Source organism: Saccopteryx bilineata, chromosome 1, assembly GCF_036850765.1.
Source record: "Saccopteryx bilineata isolate mSacBil1 chromosome 1, mSacBil1_pri_phased_curated, whole genome shotgun sequence".
NCBI lineage: Eukaryota > Metazoa > Chordata > Mammalia > Chiroptera > Emballonuridae > Saccopteryx > Saccopteryx bilineata.
This window is the reverse complement of record NC_089490.1, coordinates 42,744,263-42,760,954: the sequence shown is the minus strand read 5'-3', so window position 1 is coordinate 42,760,954 and position 16,692 is coordinate 42,744,263. Positions and strand designations below refer to the sequence as shown.

Genomic DNA, 16,692 nt, shown 5'->3' with positions numbered 1-16,692 from the left:
TGTGGCTGCAGTCTCCCTTCTCACTCAGAGGGGAGAAGACTCAAAGTGTCCTGTCACCCACACACTTACCCACCTTCACCTTCACTTTGTGTCCTAAGACTCAGGTCACCTCCTAGCTACTGTTAAGTCCCACTCCCCATGAGGATACTCCAGTCATCTTTCTGCTTTTTCTCTATTGTCAGAATATCATCTTCCCCACCGGTTGGTCCTGCACATTCAGTCTAGCCGACTTGACAATGATTGACAGTGTGTCTCTGTTCACTGAGAAAGCCATACCAAACTTTATTATGGGCCACAGTCCTCTCTCCAAAACCTGCTAGTTATATACTCCTATACTTGATCCATTTTGTGTCTTTATACCCTGTAAGAGCACATGTCTATCAAATGTTACAATGAACTTCAAAGTTACTCTCATGCTAACATTCAGGCACATGGCTCTCTCTCTGGACAGCATATAGTTGATCAGGACAGAGAGACTCCATTCCCAGATTTGCTATACACTTGCTCTGTAACCTTGAACAAATGACTTTAGTTCAAGGATTGTGACAACTTATCCATTGTACAGAAGCATTGTGAAGATTGATTCGTGGTTTTAAGGTGCTTTGAGGCGCTTCTAACGAAGGATGCTATATAAATGCTAATTTTTATTATTCATTCCCACATCTGTATATTCTCTTCCAGCTACCTGTTTCATAAAATGGTCAACATAAGAATTATTAACTATTAAACTCTTTTGAAGAATGAAAATGAGGAACTAAGTTTTCATTCTGAATCCTGATTATTTTTCCTTTTCAAGATATAAGCCTTGTGATCTCTAAGTCATTTAAATGCAGCCCTTTTGACTGAATCACAGCTCTATATGATGCTTATACTTAACAATAAGCATGTAGAGATTTTGAAAAATTACAACTGAACAAACAGCATTTGGAAATAAAGTCTATTGTTCAACCACACACAACCTGTACAGTATCAAACCCAGAAAGATTTGTAGGCTTTTAGATGTAAAATATTTTCATAACAAGCAATATAGATAATGTCATTCCATTCTCACCCTTTTACCACATCCAAAGAACCAGTCTACATAGGAGACTCCATTGGGTCATGATTTTTTCAGTAGTGCATTTGAATTATGATTATTTATGATATTATGTTATGATATGCATACTCACTGAAAACCCCTTTTTAAAACTTTTGTGATTTTGTGTAAATATTATGTTGTTTATGGTTATGTGGTCATTGCTGGAGCAGACCTGCTAGGCTCTGGGATATGCAAGTCAGAAACACAGAAACAGTAACTCTTTTGCTATTGAGAATGACAGAATGCTTTTGCTGGAGGGTGCTCCAGCCACTGGGGAGTGAACCTGGCCTCGCTATCCCTGGGCCTTTGGTTCTGAAGGATGCTTCTCCTCAGAAATCCTATTCCATTTAATATTGATCTAGAATTTGGGGATTTGTTTTAAATCCACCGATGTTCTCATTTTGGTCTAGAATTTCCTTGATCCAGTTTGGAAAAACCTCAAAATATCACCACTCACCAAGTTACTCTAGCCTCTCGGGATGTCTCTCTGTTTGGACCTAGCAGAAGACGTGACTGTGGGGTGATGGAAGAGACAGCTGCCTCTGGCACTTTGGAACACCAGAGCATAGCATTCTGAGCATACTTCTGATGGAAAGGGTAGGCAACATTCTAGTTTCTTTCTCTAGATAATGTCTTATAAAATAAGCTCATATTAAAGCAATTGGTAATCCATTTAAAGAATGCATGTATTACATTTATACTGAACACATGCAAGTGTATCAGCAGCGACTTTATAGCAAAACTTCAAGGAAAGGGATATAAAGTCACATATAAAACAGTAACAGGATGTATGTCAAAAGAAAATAAGACATTATATTCTTTAGCTCTTGCTTGATTAATTATAATACAACATAAATGATTTTGATAGCTGTTGATTGTTCTCTACTTACTTTATGAGTAGAAAAGAAAACAAGAGTAGTTTGCTTTTTCTCAAAAGCCCTGTGGTTGGACCTCTGAGTCCCAACTCTTAGCCTGTTCAATTTATATCCCTCCTGAGAGGTCGCAACTAAAGTTACAAAATTTCAGTGGTACATTATCTGTAAGAGCAAAACATTTACTCTGAGAGAGATTGATCTAACATAGTCATAGTTTATAACCTGTGGAATGGTAGACTTTACAGTCACATTTCAATTTCATTATTTTTAACAGTTGACCTCACAGAAAATCCAGGTCTTGTTTTAAGTTTGTAGTTCTAACCAGAAATGTCTTTAACCACCCAAAGACCTGTAGTACCTGAGAAATGTCAAGAGGATCTTCTGGGTTTTATTCTTTATGAGTGCTCTACTTGCTTTATGAAGAATTATGACTTCAAGGTATCCTTTTAATTATAGAGGATTTCTTTTTTAAAACATGACCTTGAGAGAGAGGGTTCTGATGTACTACTGGAAAAAACATACATCCAGAATATTCTAGGCCCAATGTGCCAAAAATTCTTACTGATACATAACCGCAAAAGCTAATGGGACTCTTTTCCCTCAGTCCAGTACCACATGAACCAATCTCTCATTCTCTCTATATTCCAAATGCCAAGACAAGTTCATTCTGTTGCTTACCTCTAAAGAACTCATTGATATGGTTGATCCAGTTTCACTTCTTGATAGTCCTGCATTATCATCTAACTCAGTGGCCATGAAATTCTTCACAGCTGTGCGGGGCTCAAATGATAAATTCTGCATATGTTCCTGGGGTGCGAGATGTTGATCTAAGTTCATACTGAACTGGTCCATAACAGGGGGATTCATGTTGAATTCAGGATTTACTTTGTAGTGCAATAGCCTTTCATGTGGCAATGTTTCCATGCCAATATTCATTTTGCTTTCCTCTTTCATTGATGGCTGGGTATTTACAGAACTTCTGGGCATCACAATATAGTCACTCTCCATCATTCTTTCTTGAGGATGGACTATGTCCATATCAGCCCCTCTCAAATTATCATCTGTACACAAGTACACAGTTCTCCGCAATTCACTGTTCTCTTTTTTCAGACATTGATTACCCAGCTCATTCATACTCATTGGCATGTGTAGACCTGTGGGCTGCTGGATAATGACTTTAGAAATGACATTTCCAGGCAAAGTTGAATAGCTTAGTTCTTCAGGGTTTGATCCCTTTTCTTCTTCATCATCATTTAAAGAAATCCTAGAGAGCGTCCCTGTTATTGTTGCTGCTCGGCAAGGCCCGATATCCTTATGAAGAACTGTGAATTCAAACATGAAAGTTCATAACAAAGTTAATGTTTCCTTACTTTTCATTATGGCATTTTGTTCTCTTTTTACTAAACAATATCCTTAATAAAATAAAGAATTAATATTTTTAAATTGCATATCTACTGCTTGTGCATGGTCTAGATTGCTCAATTGCATGTTATTGATTCTGATACACTCTCATAGACCTCAGGTAGCTCACAGGTAAAATACATCTGAAAGTTGATTAATGGACTTTCAAAGATCTCAGTCGCCTATTCTTAAACAACTCTGAGTCATTTTTTTTCAGGGGAAAGGCAGATTACCAGAGAAGTTTTCTCCATCAATCTACTGCATAGGGTTTTATGACATTATGGATATATTTCACATGAATTTGACGTTTTTGTAAAGGATTTTCCCCTAAAGTATTCTACAAGTTATAATCATTAAAATACTTCTTTAAAGAGGTAATCAATAAGAATTCATTCTACTGCATCAGAAATCCCTCCAAAAATTATGTATGTTAAAAATTAAGGGGCATTTTTATCTATGAAGTCCATATGGTCAAGGTAGAAGCAGGGTTCAAAAGTGTTTATCATCTTCAGTTGCATTAGGAAAAGAAAATTTTTTTTCAAGATTAGTCCATATGCTAGAATGCCAATTGAGTTCAAGCAAAACAAATCAAAACCGTCTAAGCTTCTGCAACCTCCATCCCATTTTAAAGCTGAAAGATAATGACTTAGAAAAAAAAATTTTAAACTATGATACCTTATAGTAAGAGAGGGTTCAAGACAAAAAGCAAACCAAACAAAAATAAACAAATCAACAAAAGAGTTCACAATTCTTTATTAAAATATATCTTTATGTTTACTAGCTCTCTATAAAAGAGAAAGCTATATTTTATGCATAATAGAGGCAGAATGACTCACACCATGCTTAGCTGTGAAAAACTTTCAAATGTGAGGTATAAAAGAATGAAATTCTGAAGAAATATTCTTGGTAATTTTGGTACTGAAAGCACACAGAATGACACTGAGTGCAATTTGGCTCAACATTTACACCTAACGCAACCCTAGCTACAAAGCAGAGCAGTGGCCATTGAAACTTTCATTAGGCATAGAAAATTGTAAAATACCTGGTTTATTGTCTCTGCTTGACCAGTTTCAGATATGTTAAATTTTATCTATTATTATCTAATTATCAAATAGCATAATTATTGTGCATTAAAGCAGAGGTTGAAAAATAGACTACAGATGTGTTTCCCTATTACAAAGAAGAGAAGCCTTGAAATTATTTCAAAACACACATCATATTGTAAGTATCTTTTATCTATAAAAGCACTAAATTTAATTATTGGATTGGGTCTCTTTACTTTAGACATGGAAAATCATATTAAATCTACATTTTCTTTTTCTTTTCTTTTTTTTAGTGAGAGGAGGGGACATAGTGAGACAGACTTGCGAATGCACAGCAACTGAGATTCACCCAGCAACCACCCCTGTCTGGGGCTGATGCTAGAACCAGCTGAGCTATCCTCAGTGCCTGAGGCCAATAAGTGAACCAATCAAGCCACTGGTTGTGAAAAGGGAAGACAGAGAGAAGTGGGAGAGGGCAGGGGAGAGAAGCAGATGTTCAGTTCTCTTGTGTGCCCTGACTGGGAATTAACCTGGGACATGCATACGCTGGGTTGACACTCCGTCCACTGAATCAACCAGCCAGGACAAACATGTTTTTTTATTAATCCAGTTTGGTTGTGACTTTTGTATTAGAATAATTTGATTTAAAAGAGTTATTTCTAAACCGCTTAAAATAATAAACTGGTGATAAATTGTGGTTTCTAGGGACAATCTACATGAAAATATTAAAGGGCAAAGTATGTTAATAGTTTAATGATATTTTAAGTAAAATACTTTTCAAAAAATCTCCATAGTTAAGGAAGAATACTTTTAATCTTTTTTTTAAAGCTAGACAGAGAGAAAGAGGTACAGACAGGAACAGACAGACAGGAAGGGAAAGAGATGAGAAGCATCAACTCATAGTTGTGGCACCTTAGTTGTTCATTGATTGCTTCCTCATATGTGCCTTTACCAGGGGTCTCCAGCCAAACCAGTGACCCCTTGTTCAAGCCAGTGATCTTGGGCTCAAGTCAGAAACCTTGGGCTTCAAGCCAGCAAACTTTGGGCTCAAGCTGGTAAGCCTGATCTCAAGCCAGATAAGCCTGAGCTCAAGCCTGTGACATCGGGGTTTCGAACCTGGGTCATCAGTGTTCCAAGTTGACATTCTATCCACTGCACCACCACCTGGTCAGGTTTAATCCTTAACTGTATATAAAACTGAATTCAAAATTTATAGCAGTGAAATTTAAAGGCAGGTTATAAGAACCTATCATATTACATTAAGAACATATAACTTTATACTTTAAGAACCTTTATAAAGAAAATCTTAATACTGAATATTGGTTTCATAATGTGCATTTGTATAAGATTCATTCAGTTTTGTATAAATGTAATATGACTTATAGTTATAGTCATCACATTTTTATCAAATTACCATCATGTTTATTGAAAATTTGTGTTATCTTAAATATTTGGGGAAAGGTAATTCTCATAAAGTAGTGTCTACTTTATATAGAATAAATGTCAGCTTCTTAGACTTGCTTAAAATGGATATCCAAAATTTGAATATACACATAAAAAAATCTCTACCACCAACAAACATCATTTTGAAGTGATGGTACTTTGGAGAGAAATTATTCAAGTTGTAAAAGGCAAAATGCAGACAAAACCAAATGCACCTGAATATCTTACACAATCAGATATATACTCCACCCTTTTGGGAAAGTGAATTTCAACAAAACTTAGAGAAAGAGTATTCAGAGTCCATGAGTTAGACTTTAAAAGTGAATATATCACTTGGACAGAAATCTCTAGAAAAACTCAGCAAGTTCCTGATGAGCTCAGCTAAAATGGGCACAGACAGCTGAAAACATTTAAAACAATATTTTCTATTAAATTAATGGTACAGGTTTATATTAGGAATACTAAATTTCAGAATTATGTGAATTTTGGAAAAAGGAGATAATTTAACGAGAATAGAATGGATACTTAAGAAGTGAGACCACAGCTCGTTAGGATGGGTTAATACAGTGGTTCTCCACTGCTAGTTAAAAATACATCAGAATTACCTGGCTGGAAGATCAATACTCTACCCAAGCCCACAGTAGCTCTGGGGCAGGACTTGAAAGTTTCCATTTCTAACAAGTTCCTGGGTGATGCTAGCACTGCTGTTCAGGGGACCATACTTTGATTACCACTGTTTTAATGCTAATAGCTGATAAAGGAAGACTAGACAGTTCCTATTTTGCCTCTCTGTCAAGGAGAACTGTAAACAATACACCAAAAGAAGTAGAAAGGAAACTAAATTGAAGGTAGGTAAAAAGGAGTTAAATAAATACCTAATTATCTTAAACAAATTCAGGCTTCCAGACTCAGGCAAACCACATTCCACATTGTGTCCATTGGGACACAAATGCGAAACCTGGCACCGTGACTAGTGCTCTTCAAGAAATTATGGAAAGTGGATGAAGCAAGGGAAAAGAGTTTAATCAATTTTCCAAGAAGGGACAAGGTCAACTTTGGAAACCAAATATGGTGTCTTAGCAATATTTTGTTAGATATTAAACAGGACGGAGTGATTCCTGAGACCCTACACAGGTCCACTGTGAGTTACCAAATAATGATAGATATTTTACTGCTCTGCTATGACTATATTCTACATAGTGTTTTGATTGGTTTCGGGAATGAAACTGTGAGAGTAGTCTCTCATATTCTTGTTATTATGACAATTCTGTGATCTCGTACTCTGTATAGATGTTTAAAGGCTATGAGTTTAATCTGAAAACTACACGTAGAAGCAGTATGAATGTGGTGGGTGGCTGGGGAATGAAGAATTAGAAGGTATGCTAATCAAACTTTCAATGGCTTAACAATTTTTTTTTGTTTTATTTATTCATTTTTAGAGTGAGAGAGAGAGAGAGAGAGAAAGGGGGAAGGAGCAGGAAGCATTAACTCCCATGTGTGCCTTGATCAGGCAAACCCAAGGATTCAAACTGGCGACCTCAGCATTCTAGGTCGATGCTTTATCCACTGCACCACCACAGGTCAGGCCTAATGATTTCAAATAAATAGAAAGCTAACCTGAAACTGGTAAGATAACAGCAATTAGAGATAAATGCAAAGGACAGATTTTTCTTCAAGGGGGAGGTACAAAACAACAAAATGAACAGAACCATGATATAATCTTAGACTTGGAAAACCCTGACAGCTACAACAAAAACTTTCAATAATTTTAGATGACAACTAGTTGTTTGTTACTAGTATAGTATGAGCTGCTATGTAATCAGATGCAAATTCAGAGCAGTGGTGTAAGTGAAGAGCCTACTGTGATAAAGGCTAGTTACATATGTATACATCTGGGTACCATAATTTAAAATTATTAACAAATTGGAGGCTACTTGGGGCACCATGTCTTCCTGGGAAAATGCTGTGAGGAATGAATGAGGAAACACTGTTTAGCTTGGACCAAAAAAAAAACAAAACTTGGATTGGGCTTAGTGATAATTGCTCCCCGAACCTGGGATATTTTGATGAAATAGTGATCCATTCTTGTTCTACATGCTAATTAATTAAAGGTAGAATAAGGTATATTTTTGTCTCAATATAAAGAAGCAATTCGACAACTGGAATCATCCAAAAAATAAAATCTGGTTTTCTTTTTAAAACCTTGAGTCACCCACTCTTGGTGAGAGTTTAGCCATAGGCAGGAGGACAACCATCAGGGGCAATGTCAATGGGACACTAATAATGTAAGACAGGGTGTGCTGAATGGTTTCTTCTTGTTTCCTCGAAAAACAGAACAACAAGGGCTATGATACACATACATACAGTGTTGTTCATCCTTAAAACAGCTCATATTCCATAGATGATGAAACTGAGGCACAGAGAGACTAGATTGACGGGCGTTACACCTGACAACCAGTATTCAGTGGAATGGGAAGGCTTATGCATTCAACTTAATGCTTTTCTGCTGTCATGGTGCTCTCAATGAACCATTTATAGTTTCTCATCTCTCTTTCTCTCTCTCTCTTCCTCTCTCATTTCTTCCATACATCCCATTCTGCTATTTACAGTACACTATTTCTATTTGAGTCTATTTATAAATAGAAATCCAAATATTTTATTCACCACATAAATGTGTTGCACAAATGACAGCATTTTCATTAAAATTAAAATCCAGGAAAATGATTTAACATCTCTAATGATTAGTTTCAAAATCCAAATATTCTTACCTGACCGACAAGCAATGTCTACATCCTTTTCAAAGTCTGTCTGTAACAAGAAATAATAAAGCAAAGAATCATCATTTAATAAGGACTTCGGGTAACTTTTAGTAACCAGATTATCTGAAGTTTACAGTTATCTGACTAGGCAGCCCCAGATTACTGTGTTGTAGGAAGGAGTTTTCTCAAGGAATAATTAAATTGTTTCCAAGAGTATTTCCTAGAGACCAAATGTTGAATAAAATCAATGGAAACATGACACACAATTTTGAAAAGGCAACACAATACCCATCTTCAAGGACAAAATTTTAAGGCAATTCCTTAAAACAGTGGTTCCCAACCCCTGGGCCACAGACCAGTACCAGTCCATGGGCCATGTGGTACTGGTCTGCAGAGAAAGAATAAATAACTTACATTATTTCCATTTTATTTGTATTTAATTAAGTCTGAACGATGTTTTATTTTTAAAAAATGACCAGATTCCCTCTGTTACATCCGACTAAGACTCACTCTTGACGCTTGTCTAGTAAGTTCGACAATTATATATAAAAATACCACAGTTTTTACGCCGGTCGCATAATTTTATTCTGTGCATTTATCCGTCCCACCCTAAAGGCCGGTCTGTGAAAATATTTTCTGACATTAAACTGGTCTGTGGCCCAAAAAAGGTTGGGGACCACTGCCTTAAACCATAGTGAAAAGATGAAAATGAACACTATTATGAGTATACTTCAATAAATGTCTTTGTTATTTTTTAAGCATTCACTTTGTGTATGTGTGTGTGTTTGCAATATAGTATATTATAATACAGGTCTGTCAAACCACTCTCTTCTAATAATCCATTTCCACTCAAATATGACCAAAGGCTTTCAGGCTTAGGAATTAAAATTAAAGATGAAGCAATACTAATCTGGCCTAGAAGCTGCTAGAGTTTAGTTTCCATCCTCATATTTTCCCTAAACTTTTATTTTAAATAAATGAGTTTATTTTTGTCATTGTAAAATTAAATGATATCATCTTAATCAATATTTTAAATTCCAGATATTAGTATTTATTTTGTTTTCATAAGGAATCACTGATCCCTTCTCAAGTCTTACTGGAACTTACTAGTATATCATTTGGACTATTTTTACATTGCCTAATCAAAAAAACACTAATAAATCAACTATAAGAACTATGATTTCACACATATGTGGGAAAAATAAAAAAACCAAACTCATAGACACAACGTTCTGGTGTTCAGCAGAGGGGGCGGGGGATGTCGGGGAGGGTGAGGAGGTAAAGGGGCTCACGTATATGGTGACAGAAGAGGACTGACTTCGGGTGGTGAACACACTGGAGTATACATGTTGTATTATAAAGCTGTACACCTGAAACTGATGTGTTTTTAACTAATGTTATCCCAATAGATTTCATTTAAAATACATATTATAAAGCAACACTCTTGATTTTAATGAAATAGTTTAAAAATTATCTCATTTCTAAAATATACCAGAGTGGTTATGTCTAACGTACTCCTTAATTCCCAAAACAGCCAGAGCTCATGTACAGTAACTGACTGTTACTGGAAGCCTGACTGCCCTTTAGAGTTTAGGGCAGTAGCTCTCCTGTGAGGCTGCACACGGGAGCCCCCGATGCCTGGGTCCCAAACCACAGGCTCTGACCTCACTGGTCTGAGTGAGGATTCTAACGTGCAACCACAGCTGAGAACCACTGCGTTAAGACTAGAAGCACAGGTCCATCGTTTTGATCTGTAAACAAACATAACCCTTTGGAGACATTGTTATCCTAATTCCCTGAAAGGATGAGAATTCTCTCTAGTGCTGCTGAGAAACCCCATACTCGATATACCACAGAGCCAGCAACGGATCCTGGACACCTACACAATCCAGATAGAATAGTTACTTGGTACTCAAGTTCTAAGCCTGTTAATAAACTCAAGCCAAAGTCACTCAAAATGGGATGCTGACACTATTTTACTAATAAGAATATCTGTTTATTCCCTTGAGAAATCACAACTCTATCGACAATCAGAGGGAAAATAAAAGCCATGCTCACCATGATTTGAGCATGCCCATTAGGAAAAGAACTCGAAGAATCAGCATTGATTGGATCCTGGCAGTTTCTTAGTCGGCATCTAAATGCATCCTGAACCTGCGGGTAAAAACATGACAAACGTTCATTTTCTTCTTCAAAATGATCAGATAATGTCTATATTGGCAATCAACAGAGAAAGAGATTATCATTGTTATTATAATCTAATATCCATTTTGTTTACTTCCTAATACAAATACTGGTGTACCTCGACTTTGCTCTAGGTGGGGTACCTTTATCACTTGCCGTAATCTATAGAGGGAGGTGTTGGGATGGCTATGTCTGGCACGACACTAATAATTCTCACCAGAGGGAAGATTTATTTCCACTGTTACAAAGGATGTGTGTGTCTTCCAAAGGGGATTTACTATTTGGTATGGCATAATCGTTGTAACAGCTTTGCACATTGTGAAAAATGAGATTACTCAATGATCTTTTGAATAAAATCGATTTGGGATTTTACTTTGATGTCTCACATAAGGAATCCTATTGGTGAGACACTCTTGTCTCCCTTCAAGTACTGTATGCCCTGATGTAAAAACAAAACACAGTAAGACAAAAAGATAACTGGCGAGGATGTGGAGAAAAGGGAACCCTCCTGCACTGCTGGTGGGAATGCAGACTGGTGCAGCCTCTGTGGAAAACAGTATGGAGATTCCTCAAAAAACTGAAAATCGAACTGCCTTTTGACCCAGCTATCCCACTTTTAGGAATATACCCCAAGGACACCATAGAACGGCTCGAAAAGGAGAAATGCACCCCCATGTTTGTGGCAGCATTGTTCACAATAGCGAAGATCTGGAAACAACCCAAGTGTCCGTCAGAGGACGAGTGGATTAAAAAGCTTTGGTACATATATACTATGGAGTACTACTCAGCCATAAGAAATGATGACATCGGATCCTTTACAATAACATGGATGGACCTTGATAACATTATACGGAGTGAAATAAGTAAATCAGAAAAAAAACTAAGAACTACATGAATCCATACATAGAAGGGACATAAAAATGAGACTCAGAGACATGAACAAGAATGTGATGGCAACAGGGGTGGGGGTGGGGGGTGGGGGGAGGGGGTGAAGAAGGAGAGAGGGGTTGGGGGAGGGGAGGGGCACAAAGAAAACCAGATAGAAGGTGACAGAAGACAATTTAACTTTGGGGGAGGGGTATACAGCACAATCAAATGTCAAAATAATCTAGAGATGTTTTCTCTCAACATATGTATCCTGATTTATCAATGTCACTGCATTAAATTTAATAAATTAAAAAAAAAAGATAACAAAAACACTCTGTTTCTGGTTGATTGTCTTAGGGGAAAAAAAAGGTCACTTGGCAAAGCCAAACTTCCATAATATCCATTCACAACTGGATACTAAGCAAAGAACAAAGTTATCACAAGGAAATTCAAAGAACATTATACCTTTTATTAAACAAGTGAATGAATGGGAATAGATGAATAACAAACAGAGGATCCATAATTATTCTGATCACGTGATGCCTCCGCACCAGGGTGTCCTTTCCACTGCCTGTGGCTCATTAAGCTCTTAACAAGCTGTTGATAGACATCATCACAAGTAGTTTTTTCCCCAGTCAATGGCAAAGTCATTTTACTAATATTTTGTTTTCTGGACTTCACATCATTGACACTCTCCTTCATGTTTGTCATAATCTGTTTTATTGGATTGAAATACAAAGCATGGATGCAGTGGCATTCCCCCTATTCTGCTGAATGTAGAGACTGCCATGGTAAACCACCTAATGATCTTTATTTTTCAAAAGCACAGCCTGACCAGGCAGGCAGTGGTGCAGTGGACAGAGCATCAGCCTGGTATGCAAATGAACCAAGTTCAAAACTCCAAGACTGCTTGCTTGAGTGGGGGCTCATCAGCTTGAGTGCAGGGTAGCTATCATGAGCATGGGATCATAGACATGACTCCATGGTCACTGGCTTGAGCCCAAAGGTCGCTGGCTTGAGCAAGGGGTCACTGTCCAGGCAGGATTTCTCCCCCTCCTGCCGCCCCCCCCCATCAAGGCACATATGAGAAAGCAACCAATGAACAACTAAAGTGCCACCACAAAGGATTGATGCTTCTCATCTCTCTCCCTTCCTGTATGTCTGTCTTTGTCCTTCTCACTGTCTATGCCTCTGTCTCTCTCTTGCTAAAAAAAACTCCAAAAAACAAACAAACAAAAAAGAACAAAAAAACCCAATCCAGATATAAAATATCCTGCCACCGTTTCATTACAAGCTGTATGCAGTATATGTGCTTGGCAGAAAAAATCGGAGCCTATTAAGTTGTTTTCAGCTCCTCTCACCTATATCATAAGTCATTAGCAGCCTCTTTCTCAAACTGCAAGATTTGAAAAGTGACAAGGAGTTTAGCCAACACCAGAGAGTCCTGGCAAACCGGTTCAATCATGAGACCTTTGTCCACTGGTATATCTCCTCCTCAGGTTCTAGTCCTGGTGATGAGACCATGCTAGAGGTGAATTAAGGGGGAGGGGGACGGACTCAGTGCTCTCTGATCTCTTTTTCATTCTTTGATTCTAATTTCTAAATCTGGGATTTCCTGGAAAAAAAGAACAAAGAGTTGTCTGTCTGATATAAGTGATATATTAATAATCAAAAATTGGTAATGAATCTAGAGTTTACCCAATGATCACCAATTTCTGTTATGCAGAAATTTGCATTGAAGTAACCACTAAGAAAGTATGTTTTTAGAAAAAAAATCCTAAGAACCAATGTCAAAAAATAGGTACATGCTGAATTTTTGTTTGTGCCTTGAGACAACTATTAAAGCAAATTTATAAAGGATGATAAATATCTTAGAAAATGTTGCTTTGCCAGAGCTGTCATGTGAAGATTGTTTCAAATTTATTTCTGAATACCAGCATACATAAAATATAAAGGTGGCACTCGGTAATCCAAACATTAATTTAACTGGTGCTTACTAACCACTCTATTTTCAGACCTTTAGAGTGTAGCTGTCAAGGATATTTTTGTCTCAAAATGAAATATGCAAAAGCAACTTCTGTAAGTTTCTCTTTAAAATCATCTGAGAGCTTGAAGGAAATATTAAGAAATATCTTTTTTCATAAGATAGACACAAAAGAATTAATACCTTAAACTACCAACTCCCAAATATGACAATGGACTAAGGGCATTTTTATACTGGGGAATGATGTAAAACTTCTTGAATCAGTTAATATTATTCAGAAAAAATATATAAAACAGAAAAGCATAAAAGTCCTCTAGTAAATTCAAGGTCATTTTAATGGTCATATAAATGTCATAATTTAAGTTTTAAATTCTCTAACACTTTTAGTGCCTCTCTCACTTTTAATTCAAAAAGATTTGCAGGACCCTGACCAAGCGGTGGCACAATGGATGGAGTGTCGGACTGGGATGTGAAGGACCCAGGTTCGAAACCCCGAGGTAACCAGCTTGAGCGAAGGCTCATCCGGTTTGAGCAAAGCTCACCAGCTTGGATCCAAGGTTGCTGGCTCGAGCAAGGGGTTACTCGGTCTGCTGTAGCCCCACGGTCAAGGCACATATGAGAGAGCAGTCAATGAACAACTAGGGTGTCGCAAAGAAAAACTGATGATTGGTGCTTCTCATCTCTCTCCGTTCCTGTCTATCTGTTCCTATCTATCCCTCTCTCTGAGTCTCTCTCTCTGTCTTTAAAAAAAAAAAAAAAAAGATTTGCAGGAGAAATCCTACTTATTCCAAACACTCTGTTTGATTTTTAAAAAATCTTAAAACTGCATTCAGGCAATCTAGATGAATTAGCCTTAAATATTTGTCTAACACTGTCAGGGAAGGGTCCACACTATTTCCTCAGCATGGAAAAGGGTGTTTCAGCCAAAGACAACACCTGAAAAGTGCATCTGCAGCTATTTGGAAACATTTTGATAATTAATTGGCTTTTCTACAAGAACTTTAATTCCAGACACTGAGAAAGCACAGAAAACAAACAAGAAGAGACAGAGTCTAGATCTGGCCATCCCAGCCTGAAATTAAAACCTATGCCAAGAGTCATATTTACAATGCTGGACAATAATAGTCACGATGTCTTTCTTGTCTTGTGATTAAGGTTTAAGAAAAATAATTGTTAGAAGATGCAAATGTTATTATTTAAACTCTTTAAGCTGTCTTACTATTTGTGGACAGTCACTTATGTCAGGTAGCAATTTCATTTAAAATTTATTTTTAAATGTTAAAGTATACTATAACTCTGAGTTCCTGTAATAGCCTTTTTTGTGGGATATTGATAAATTTTTATTAAATTTAAGAGTGACATTTGTTAATAAAATTATATAGGTTTTGAGTATGCAAGTCTATCACACATCATCTGTATGCTGTACTGCGTGTTCACCACCCCAAGTCACGTCCCTCCATCACCATTTACCCTCCTCTACCCTCTTTCTCTTCCCCACCCCCATACCCCCGACAATCGTCATTTTTTGTCTGTGTCCATGAGTCATAGTCTTGCCCTTTGCTTAATACCTTTATCCTTCTCACCCAGCCCCCTACACTTCCCCTCTGACAGCTGTCAGTCTGTCCTCTGTATGCATGAGTCTGTAAACTTATATTACACTAGGAATGCAATTTTTAAATAGACCTGTCTAGAATAATTACATATTTAACATAAATTATGGCACAGTTAAAATCTAGAGTTCAAAAATCTTCTCTCTTTATAAAACTCTGTGATAGGTCTTCCACCTAAAAAGAATGGGGGGGGGGGAGTAATAAAGATCGATTATGTAGCCTGACCTGTGGTGGTGCAGTGGATAAAGTGTCAACCTGGAACACTGAGGTCGCTGGTTCAAAGCCCTGGGCTTGCCTGGTCAAGGTACATATGGGAACTGATGCTTCCTGCTCCTCCATACTCTCTCTCTCTCTCTCTCTCTCTCCCCTTCTCTAAAATGAATAAATAAAATCTTTTAAAAAAATCTGTATTAAAAAAAAAACAAAAAAAAGATTGACTATGTAAATAGCCTTGAAATATTTAGGAGACTTTCAGGAACTCTGATGTCCTGTTGTGAAATGAAAAAAAAAAAGAATGGCCAGAAACATCTTCAAAAATAAGGGGAGATGAAAAGAACAAGCTATCAAGGTTGTTTCTGAAAGTATCCAACAGGAGCACCACCCAAGTTATCCCAACTACTTCCTGCTGGGGCTGCTCTGAAAATTCTTGAAAAAGCTATAAACCTTTTTATAGTAGATGGATTCCTGGATGAGACATGAGTTCAAAGAAGTTTGCAGGGGTGTGTCTCGCTCCTGCCTGTCATGTGTCCCGTGGGGAGAGCTGTTCCGTTCAGCTCTGCAGCAGCAAGCTGAGGGCTCTCGGCTGGTCCTGCTCTGAACACAGCTGGGCAGTGTCATCGTCAAAGTCTGTGGCAGATTCAGAGAGCGCTGGGGAAGAGCACGGAGCGCTGTTTGGCAGCCTTGCAGTTTAGAGAAACATCACAGCAAAGAGCTGCGCTGTTGGAAACAGCTCCGCGTTTCGCACCGCGTAGCTCAGACCCTGAATCTACACCTTTGAAGAAGACATTTTTACCTCCAGTAATTCTGAGGATCATGTTAAGCCAAGGAAAAAAAAAAGTTACATTCTTGAAAGAATTTGAGATTGTTACTAGAGGTAAAGGGAGTTTCTTATGTGTTATGTATTTTTATTTTCTTCCTGAACCTAATGTCGACTATTGTTTCTCTTGATTTCTGTCTGAACAAATGGCATGGTTCTTTGTGATCACATTAAATTTCCTATAATTTAATCCTTAAATGAAAAAGTAAGATTTTTCTCAATTTCATGGTGCCTTATGCCAATTGACAGAAGCAACACGAATGACTTTACATTATTAAAATATCACCTCACTTCTTTGGTGCAAGTGGTTTGCCATTTGCTATAGACTGAAGGAAAAATATGGACTTCAGTCCCAATTTCAGTCCTAATGACTTTCTATTGGAATCCTCTAACACAGCGATTTTCAACCTTT

The 16,692-nt window shown here is 37.4% G+C and overlaps 1 protein-coding gene across 3 annotated transcripts in view; it reads right to left on the bottom strand.

The window, feature by feature from the left end:
• The window catches only part of ADGRB3 (adhesion G protein-coupled receptor B3), a 788,922-nt gene that overhangs the window by 24,796 nt on the left and 747,434 nt on the right, over positions 1-16,692 (bottom strand). For all 3 annotated transcript variants that reach the window (XM_066253172.1, XM_066253185.1, XM_066253176.1), the window contains 3 exons: positions 10,658-10,753; positions 8,609-8,648; positions 2,632-3,275 (listed from right to left, as the gene is read on the bottom strand). In XM_066253172.1, coding sequence (XP_066109269.1) covers positions 2,632-3,275; positions 8,609-8,648; positions 10,658-10,753 — 780 coding nt within the window. The remainder of the gene's footprint in view (positions 1-2,631; positions 3,276-8,608; positions 8,649-10,657; positions 10,754-16,692) is intronic.